The 11,077-nt window shown below is 33.0% G+C and overlaps 1 protein-coding gene across 1 annotated transcript; it reads right to left on the minus strand.

Annotated features, from left to right (window-relative positions):
- Positions 1-618: 618 nt before the first annotated feature.
- On the minus strand, positions 619-11,026 carry LOC128180064 (WD repeat-containing protein 54-like). Its single transcript, XM_052847876.1, has 9 exons — positions 10,684-11,026; positions 10,445-10,507; positions 9,562-9,634; positions 8,933-8,989; positions 8,544-8,621; positions 7,282-7,414; positions 3,534-3,696; positions 2,894-2,962; positions 619-1,757 (listed from the first exon to the last, which is right to left on the minus strand). The coding sequence occupies exons 1-9, from the start codon at positions 10,909-10,911 to the stop codon at positions 1,626-1,628; spliced, it is 996 nt and encodes a 331-aa protein (XP_052703836.1). The 5' UTR covers positions 10,912-11,026; the 3' UTR covers positions 619-1,625.
- Between the last annotated feature and the right edge of the window lie 51 nt (positions 11,027-11,077).

The following is an 11,077-nucleotide window of genomic DNA, read 5'->3' on the forward strand; positions in this document are numbered from 1 at the left end:
ATAACTTAGTATTAAATTCAAAAGAAGAAAATTGAGATCCCCTTTTTAATACAGCTATGGAATAAATGCATACTGTAAAAAGGGTTATTTACGTTTCAGGAGAAATTTACCCTAGTTACATGCTAAGCTTAAAACCACATAAAATACCCCTGCATGTGTGGTAAAAAAGTCAGCACCCCAGTGTCAGTGGTAAATTACACATCTGCATATTCAATACCTGCGCATACTCTGACTATAGAAAACACATACCGGGTACTTAACCATCAACATGTATATATAAATAACCACTTCTATAGTACATGATTGTACTAGGTTATGTACAACATATTATATTATTTCGATGCCTACAAGATTTCCAAATAAAATATCTAGGATCTTCAATCGCCTATGTACTGTCATGTATTTGTCCTTCGTCATGAATAAACAAGAGGCCCATGGGTCACATCACTCACCTGACCTACAATGTCATATATTGGGTTCAAATATTCTGCAAACTTTGAAGCTTTACTATGTTAATGGAAAGACAGATGGAGAGACAGACATATTAATATTGGACAAAAGGTGATTAGAAACACTCACTAAAGCTTTCAACTTAGGTGAGCTACAAAAAACCAGACATGGATGACCAATAAAAACATTTATTGAATGGACGGAGAATGCACACACTGAACGTAGAAATTTAATTTACCATGGTCACTAACAATATTACGATAATGTTCATCTCAATGATAAAGTATTCACTACATACACAATCATCATCAACGGTTTAAACAATTTGTAACTGAAAAATTAGACATTAATAGCATTTAATTAAGATATCATGCATTTTAAATAAGAAAATATAATAAATAGTAGGATAATTGCAATAATGAACAGATTGTAGTAAAAAAGAAAAAAAAAACCCTTGCTCTGCAAGGCCTGCTCAGACAATACACATTTACACTAAAAGAATCAGATCCTGCACTATACAACCCCCAAAAAACAACTGTACAATAAAATCATTGGGCCTATTGTGTAATATATGCATCAGTCACAGATAGTCATATGTCATTTATTTACGGGTGTCTGCGTGTAAAAAAAAGTCAATACACAACTTTGAACACATGATTCTTTTCTGTTGCACAATAATTCAAAAGACAAGAAAATATGTTCTCATCATATAAAGTTACAATACATTGAATTATATAAAATATTTATTTTAAGTTTCTATATACCAGTTTGAAAATTCATACCTGTTGTGAAAAGTCATGAATCACTTTATTCATATCACATGTACATGCACATCAAATCAAAATCATTTCTATTTCATAACATGAAGTAATCCTTTCACCTGTTCTTATAAAAATCCAGACTTCATTTTCTCAAGGGAGATCACTTTTGATGAACTAAACAGTTACAATAAAAGACAAATTTAAATCTGATTACTACAACAACAAACAGTTCACACTGATAAAGAAAATGCTTAACAGACAGACAGACAGACCAACCAACGCCAAACACGATCACATTCACAATGTAACTCAGCCACAAGTCTTCTGTGGAATATAATCTCTGGGCAATGCAGTTATGTATTAAAGTGAAAGTCTCTCTGTGATTCTAAACAATGGAGGCTATACCATGGTGCATCAACTCTGAACGTAGAAGGAGAGGTCACAGCTGTCATAGCCTGTGGTACAGAAGGCCTTACCCTGGGGGTGGAGGAACTGAACCCCCACCAGCTGCTGGTCCGTCACACACTCCTGGTTTACATACTCAATCTGTGAATAATTCAAAGCTTGCTTGTAACGTGCAATTTGATTGGCTAAATAAATTAGTTTATACGAATTTTCCTCTCCTTCATAATTTATTTGCTTAAAATTTTAGGTGCATGATTTGTCTTAATTTCTGTATGCACTGATAATATGCGAATAGTATTTCCTCTCCTTCATAATTTATTTCCTTAATTTCTCTAAATTTTAGGTGTATGTTTTGTGTTAATTTCTGTATGCACTTATAAAACATTGCATCATAAAAAATGAATTTGCAATTAATGGCTTATGAGTTGATACAGATAATGACTGGTGGGATGAAACATTTTACTTTTTTCCATCTTTATCTCCAACCTAAGTTATATCTGTATATTGGAAGGTACAGAATTCATTCCTTTAATAAATAAATGTATTTTAAACTTGAACAAACATACATGTACATACATGTATACTATATGTATTTTTGATTTGAAAAACTGCTATTGCTATTATAAAATATTTGAAGTGTTCTAAATGTTTTTAAGTCTTTCACATTTATTCTTTTTATAGCTTGTAATTTTAAAAGTATATACAAAAGATCATACAAGTTGCTCTTTTTGGTACTAATGACTGCATTTTTGCAATATGTTTGCTTCCTTATCAAAATCAAGATTTTCTTCCCTAATTTTCTTTTCTGGGATATCCTGAGCCTTTGGAACCCAATGGGTTCACTAGACCATTCAAATGAAGTATTAAGGAAGTATAAACCATGTGTTATGAATAAAAAATGAATTCAAATACATGCACAAGCATAAGCTTTAAGTGTTGCACAATTTATCTTTTAAAAAAGGAATAAAAACATCAATAATACTTGATCAATTTATCTTTTAGAGTTCCTGTGCACAATTCAGGAAAAAAATCTTCCTGATATTACATGCTCAATCAAAATTATAAAAGTGAAATAGAATATCTTTTCAAAAAAATAAAAATCATAAGTATCAAGTGATTTTTGTGATCATTAATCCAAAGAATTAATGAACGTCTACTAAGAGCCCAAAAACGCTATAAGTGTGTTTGTTACGCAACGATTTCTCTCTCATTTCTTTCTATTTTTTGAAATTTTTTTGTAAAAGTACTTTTATTAAAATGATAAAAAATAAACTCACCTCAGGCATTTGGTTGCCTTCCTTCAACTGCCAAACTCGGACATAAGAATCTTCACTCGCAGATAACAACTGAAAAACAGCATTTTATGTGGAATAATCTTTAATACCTGCAAGTATAACATTTTCAAGAATAAAGAGTTATGGGAACTACCGGTATAAGCCCAAATAAAAATTTTCTCAGCTAGGCCAAAAGGTTTTGACATAATGCAGCAAGTGGATGATAGTTTTTATTTTAAAACTTCTGAAGGGGAATAACTCAAATCGATTTTTTTACTTAACGTAGAATTGAAAGATTGAGTTATTCCCCCTAGGCTCCAGAGTATTAAACTAAGATGAAATAAATTTTGATCTCAATCTCACTAGTATTACAAAAGGAATACATAGTGGAAAAATAAGACTGATGTCAAAGGTGAGACTGTGTTCCCTGGTCTGATGAGGCAATGCTTGAGAAATGAAACACAAACTTTTTTTGGCCATACACAGTCTACACATTTTGTCTCAAATCAGTGGAATTGGAGAAGTTGAAAAGTATGTAATGATACTACAATGTAATACAAAACTTGTGTATTCCAGCAAGGGTTAATTTTTTTTCTCATTAAAGAATTATTGGATTTATTAATACAATTCACGGCAAACTGACCATTCCATTGTCTGAGGCCACGTCTAATGCTGTGACCCATCGCGCGTGAGCGTTGACCTGGGCAGCCAGTTTTCCCGTTTCTGCACTGTATAACCTGATTTGACCATTCCCAAAGCCCGCAACAATCACATTTTTCCACATAAGGATGGTGCTACATGGAAATCTAAAAAAAAAAACTTTAAATAGTACCAAACATTGTATGAAATTGGTGCTTATACATCCAGATTGCATTTCAAAAGATATAGATTGTTGACAATACAAGTATTAATTTCTTTTTATTTCCATAAATATACTTCTTTTTTTCAAAAGCATTAGAATTCTATCTTGCACTCCTTGACAGGCTTTATTTGATAATCATCAGGTCTAGGCAACCTCCGTTTTTGGAGGATAGATTTTATCCTCCAAAATTGGAGGATAGATGTTTGCGCCCCCTGGTGGAATTTTTCAGATGAAGGGCAATTAACACTGTTTTTACAACGGGAGTTAACTATGAACAAGAGGCCCAGGGGCCACATCGCTCACCTGAGCAACAATTGCCTTAATTCTGATCAAATTAGCATTACAGTATCAAAATATCATGACAACTGAGTACAGTAGATCTTGCTAAAAAAAAATTGAAAATCTGCCAATTTTTATCAACCTCTTATTTTTTGGTAAATACTAAGCCCCTTTTGTTGTTGTACCTCTAAGATTTTTCTCTATTCCTACATACCCCCCCCCCCCCATTTCGTGGCCCCACTATTCTCTAGGGAATCATGGTTTCATCAAACCTAAATCTACCTTTAATCTCATAACCTGTGCTTTCACACTAAGAACCTGGTTTTGGACCAAAAAACTTTCCCAGAATATTTTTAAAGATTTTCTCTATATATTCCTATGTAAAAATTCAAACCGCCATCACAGTCCCGCCCTATCACTAGGGACTGTGATTTTGCAAACTTGAATTTACACTACCCGAGGATGCCTCTCCACAAGTTTAAGCTTTTCTGGCCAAATAGTCTTTAAAATGAAGATTTTGAATGATTTTCTCTATATATTCCTATGTAAAATTTCATCCCCAATTGTGGCCTCACCCTACCCCTGGACTATTATTTAAACAAACTTGAATCTATATGATCTGGGAATGCCTTCACTCAAATTTGAGCTTTCCTGGCCTAATACTTTTGAGATGAAGACTTTAAAAGATTTTCTCTATATATAAAAATGTATCCCCCATTGTGGCCCCGCCCTACCCCCAGGGACCATGATTTGAACAAACTTGAATCTACATTATCTGACGATGGTTACACGCCAATTTGAGATTTCTTGGCCAAATAGTTATTAAAAGAAATTTTTTAAAAGATTTTCTCGATATACTCTTATGTAAAAATTGATCCCCCAATTGTGGCCCCACCCTACCCCCGGGGACTATGATTTGAAGAAACGTGAATCTACACTACCTGAGGATGCTTCCATTTTAATTTTAGCTTATCCGGCCTAATAGATTTTGAGAATAAGATTTTTAAAGATTTTCTCTATCTTTATTCCTACGTAAAACTTGATCCCCCAATTGTGGCACCACCCTACCCCCGGGGATCATGATTTGAACAGACTTAAATCTACACTACCTGAGGATGCTTCCATTTTAATTTGAGCTTTTCTGGCCAAATAGTATTTGAGAAGAGGATTTTTAAAGATTTTCTCAATATATTCCTATTTAAAACACGATCCCCCTATTGTGGCCCCCACCTACCCTCGGGGACCATGATTTATAAACTTGAATCTACACTACCTGAGGATGCTTCCACTCAAAGTTGAGCTTTTCTGGCCAAATAGTTTTTGAGAAGAAGATTTTTAAAGATTTTCTCAATATATTCCTATTTAAAACACGATCCCCCTATTGTGGCCCCACCCTACCCCCAGGGACCATGATTTTAACAAACAAGAATCTACACTACCTGAGGATGCTTCCACTCAAAGTTGAGCTTTCCTGGCCTGATAGTTTTTGAGAAGAAGATTTTTAAAGATTTTCTCTATATATTCCTATGTAAAACTTGATCCCCCAATTGTGGCCCCACCCTACCCCCGGGGATCATGATTTGAACAATTTTGAATCTACACTTCCTGAGGATGCTTCCATTTAAATTTGAGCTTTTCTGGCCTAATAGTTTTTGAGAAGAAGATTTTTAAAGATTTTCTCCATATATTCCTATGTACAACTTGATCCCCCAATTGTGGCCCCATCCTACCCCTGGGAACCATGATTTAAACAAACAAGAATCTACACTACCTGAGGATGCTCCCACTCAAAATTGAGCTTTCCTGGCCTAATAGTTTTTGAGAAGAAGATTTTTAAAGATTTTCTCTATATATTCCTATGTTAAACTTGATCCCCCTCTTGTGGCCCCTCCCTACCCCCGGGGACCATGATTTGAACAAACGTGAATCTACACTACCTGAGGATGCCTCCACACAAGTTTAAGCTTTTCCAGCTGAATAGTTTTTGAGAAGACGATTTTTGAAAAATACCAACAAATTTTTAATAATTCCCAATTATCTCCCCTTTAAAAAGGGCGTGGCACTTCATTTGAACAAACTTGAATCCCCTTCACCTAGTGGCGCTTTGTGCCAAATTTGGTTGAAATCTGTCCAGTGGTTCTTGAGAAGAAGATGAAAATGTGAAAAGTTAACAACGACGACGACGACAACGACAACGACGACAACGACAGACAACGGACAAATTGTGATCAGAAAAGCTCACTTGAGCCTTTGGCTCAGGTGAGCTAATAAAATAAAATTATTAGACAATAGAAATATCACCTTATTTAGCTATTATTAATTATATTTATTGATAATATTTAATAAATATTTAAGTTTAAATAATTGCAGGGCTGATTTTAAAGAAAAATATTTTATATGAAGACTCTCACATTTTTTTTCAATATTCAGGATAATTGATATCTATAAATGGTATCATTTTGATGAATAAAATTTAACAATGTCTTTTTGTGTGAAGGAATTAAATTTAAATGATACTTAATAACCTGTGAATTAATTAGAATAAGAGCTACAAAGTTCCTAAGGTATATGCAAACATTTACTTTGTACATGTACAATATAGCAGATCAAGATATCTATTATGTGTCTCTAAATGTGAATGAACTCATTAATGTTTTAATGAGGAATAAACATCACTATTTTGTGATTTTTATTAAATGAAACAGATGTAAATAGTCTATGTCATTTGTAAAACTGAACACAGGAAGTACAATTTTTCAAAGCATGTTGTGAAAATACTATACATAGAATTTCAAATTGCCGCATACAATCATTAGTTTATTTCCTTAACTTTAATTCCCATATGGTCTGGTGCTTGCATTTTCTCATTAAAGATATGCACGAAGCCTTTGAAATATACCCATGCTATCCTCCAAAAATGGAGGATAATTTCACCCACAATGCAAAGTGACTTTCCATATATGGTAAAAATCAGCAGCCATCTTGAAATTGAGCTATCCTCCAAAAACGGAGGTTGCCTAGACCTGATCATAGTATGATATGATTTTTAACAGAAAATTTTAAGCTCTAGAATATCTTTTTTGAAACCCAAATTTTTTTTTCTGTTTTCTATTACAAATAAAATAAATCATAAAATGTTTAACTGTTAATAATGAGATTATTTACCAAATGAGATATTCCAAAACCTTTTGGCTGTGGTTTTATGTTACTCCTAACACTCAAGTGTAGTTAAGACCCATGAGGAACTTACCCTGAGCCATTGATGGAATGGGTCTGTTTAAATGACGACCCAGAAAGGGACCAAATGATTATGTTTCCTTGTTCATCTGAGCTAACCATTTGATTTCCACTGGAGGCCAAGTCACAAATAGGGTACCTATGTCCTGACAAAAGACAAAAGGGTATTATAAAAGGTTTTATTTTTATTTTACATGCAATAAACAAAAAATAAAAATCAAAGTTTTTCTGATAGTCTGGCCTATCAATGTATAAGTCAATTTCTAAAATAACTTCATTATCAGTATATTACTCATCTACTTTCATATAGTAGTCATATAAATGAATAAAATAGGCATGTATTAGAAATCTGATTTAATCATATTCAATGTTGAATGCACATGTTGTAGCTGGTACAATGTAATTGGTGTATATCTGTTGTTGCAAGGACACTAAGTTGTGTCAAATCAATATCTTAAGATCTTTGTGTTAGACAGACATCAACACTGGCACAGGGACCTCCCTATGGTTTACGACCTCTACTTTTTATATTTTTAGATCATGAGGTCAAAGGTCAAGGATTAAACTACTCCTGGCAAAGAAAGATATTTCTGGTCAATATCATCAATACATTTTGGTGTGACTTTTCCAATGGTTTGCAATCTTTGTATTGTCATTTAATTTGGACAGCTGCACCAAATTCCATGAAAATTTTGTGAAAATATACAGAAACTAAAGGTGTTGTTTACGCCACAAACTCCCCCGCTGGGAGACAAAATTTCATATGCCATATTTAGTGGTACATGTGTGTGTACAGATTTCTTTTTTTTTTTTGTACAGTATTTTCAAGGGGCATAACTTTGTCAAAAATCATCTGACCTGGTCCAAATTCAAACTTGACCTATATTTTCTGGTAAAATATTTGTATATTCAATTGCAACTTTATATTTACATCCCTTTAAAAGTAGAGTGTGGAAACTGAAAATTCCTTATTCTTTTTTCTAAGTTCTAAATACATTATTTCTGTCCTAATTTTAATCATCAGAACTGGATAGAACTTGATATGCTTAATTCCATGACGTATTCATATATCAAATTTGATTGAGTGTGTGTAACTGTTTCCAAGATCAGAATGAAGTTTAAAAAGTTAATGATGCTGGTATGGTGGAACAGGGTATTACTATTACTATTACTATTACTATGTTATTTTATGGAGGGGGCATACAAATTGACTGTATCCATTTGATATGTTGTTGATGGCTTGTGTCATTTACACTCATCTGCATGAATACACACCTACTAAACTTTCCTTCTGTGTAACATTTGTTCCTTTCGCTGGTACATTGAAGACATGAATCTCTCCAAGTTGAGTTCCTTTAAATTAATAATTATTATACATGCATCAATTAACAAAATTGTACCTCAATTGAAACTAATACATGAATGTGTTTTGCAAATAATTTTTGGTTAAATATTCACATCAATTTGATAGCATTATTTTTAAAACCAATAATTTTCAAATATCACATCTCATTGCATGTATTTTCAAGAGTACTAGTATTATTAAGTAAATCAAGAAGATTTCACCAGGTAAACATTAAAATGATTTAATTTAAATGCTAAGGAACCTTTTAAAAATGATAATTTTAAAAATTTATGTGAAGTTGATTTAATTTTATCCTCACCAATACAAATGAAGTTTTCTCCTATTCCAGTGATTCCTCTGCCAAAATTGGCATGTTCTGAAATGAGTTGTGATATAAAATAATTATATAAATGAATATATGCTGAATCTAAAGTAAAATATTAAAACTTCATCCCAATGCAACACATAACAGCATAAAGGTGGTCTTAAATATAACAAGAGAGCAAAGTTCACAATGAATCAAATATCCTACAGTACTACTGTGGAATCATTCAAATTTATGTGTATCAATTTCTTATTTACTGTTTGAAAGTATTTCATCATTTCTTCTGAATTGTAGCCTCTTTCCTTTATGACATCAAATGTTTGAATGTTATGGAAAAGACATAAGCTAAATATTTCAAAATGTTCCACATTCAAGATTATTTCAACATATAAAAATATGAGAACAATATATTTTTTACTCTGTTAAAATATTGCCATGAATTAAATATTAGTTTTGGGCATTAAAAACAAGAAACTTTATTTAACTGGGTTATAAAAATGATGATTAAATGGAAATGATATAATTTCCACAACTACAGTCATTGATCAATGTAAAAGAATAATCAATTAAGTTGCATCATTTTCAAAATATTTACAAATAACTTGTTACATGATTACCATTACCTGATATATCTGTACTATTTACATCTCCTAAAGCATGCCAGTATATCATTGCAGACCCATCCGATTCAAACATCTGTGGAAACATTAATTCAAAATAATTTTTAAAAAGAAATAATTAGTTCATGATTTGAAGAAGATGTGTTATATGAACCTATATGAACTGTTTATTTATCATTAGCCTTAGGGCAAATTCTTCTAGCACTTCTAAGTTCTGTATATGCAGTAGGAAAAATGTATAACTTTGATATAGAGGTCATATATATAAATTATTGATTTTTTTACAATCATGATTAAGTTTTCATCCAATTTCAGTTTAATAGTATGAGTGAAATAATAACGAAACAGACCAGAATTTGTACCCTAGCAGGCTCCCTGAATCTCTAGTCAGGTGCTCTACTAAATGAGCTATTCAGGGCACCAGCAATTAAGTGTTTGACCATCACATTCCTTTCCATAAATAATATTTGTCCTCAAAGATCAACATTTTCAGGTTCTTTCCAATTGCAGGAGTTAACATGTCAGTTTAAGAGGTTGGTAACGCACCAAATGCAATGGGATGGGAGAAATAATGATGGCCACATAAAAGTTAGACGAGGTCACTTTTTATCTCAGTCTCACTTTTAAAAAAGGAATATATAGTGGAAAAGTGAGACTGAGATCAAAAGTGACCTCGTCTAACTTTTATGGCCCCTGTGGGCCTGATCAGGATTCAAACCTTGACCCTCTGAATCTCTGGTCAAGAGATCTACCAACAGAGTTATCAGGCGCCAGTATCCAAATTGCTCTGACAATCGCACAAGATTATCAATATTTTGTGACCGGTCCACTTGGTTATGAGATAATGACTTCATATTACTTGCATCTTCATACAAATATACTGTACCTGTATTCCTTTTAACGAAGTCAAGACAAACACTGTTCGTGAAGGCAGACACACCCATTTTGCCTGGTAAAGAAAAATCAAAATATACACAAAGTTTTGTTACTGCTTTTAATTTTTAAACAAATAATTTTTCATTGAATACTTTTTAAAATTAATACGAGGAAATTCGAGCTATATATTCTTATGCAAATATTTTCCGATTTTATGAGGATGAAAGGCAATTAATGCAATTTCTTTACCTGTATTATCATTGGTGTGCTCTGTTGGGCAGCTGATGGCTCTTTGCAGACAATGTTTCGGCTGTTAACAGTCGAACCATCCGTGGATGCCGAAATGATGTTCACAACAGCTTTGTGAACCACAGCGTAGTTCAAGACTCCCTTTTCTAGCGCAACAAGCACAGAAAGATTGTTACTTAGAGACGAAGCGCTACTTTTCAAAACTAAAGGTTTTTCTTTGCGGTACATGGTTGAAAATTGCAAGCCTGGTCAGACTTGATCCGTTGTTGCTCGGTACGCTTTTATGACGCATGCGCGGGAAGTAATGAATGAGTTGATAATTTGTACGTGGTTTAAGCCTACAAAAATTGAGGTATCATATTTCCCAGCGTAGTTACAGATCAAAATCATTTAA

Source organism: Crassostrea angulata, chromosome 4 (assembly GCF_025612915.1).
Source record: "Crassostrea angulata isolate pt1a10 chromosome 4, ASM2561291v2, whole genome shotgun sequence".
In the NCBI taxonomy this organism is placed as follows: domain Eukaryota; kingdom Metazoa; phylum Mollusca; class Bivalvia; order Ostreida; family Ostreidae; genus Magallana; species Magallana angulata.

Bases quoted from the DNA above. Each gene is read 5' to 3' on its own strand.
- LOC128180064 (XM_052847876.1), bottom strand. From the start codon at position 10,911: ATGTACCGCAAAGAAAAACCTTTAGTTTTGAAAAGTAGCGCTTCGTCT. The intron at 9,635-10,444 runs GTACAGTATATT...ATGTTTCCACAG, and splicing joins CTTCGTTAAAAGGAATACAG to ATGTTTGAATCGGATGGGTC. The intron at 2,963-3,533 runs GTCAGTTTGCCG...GCTGTTTTTCAG, and splicing joins TGGCCTCAGACAATGGAATG to TTGTTATCTGCGAGTGAAGA.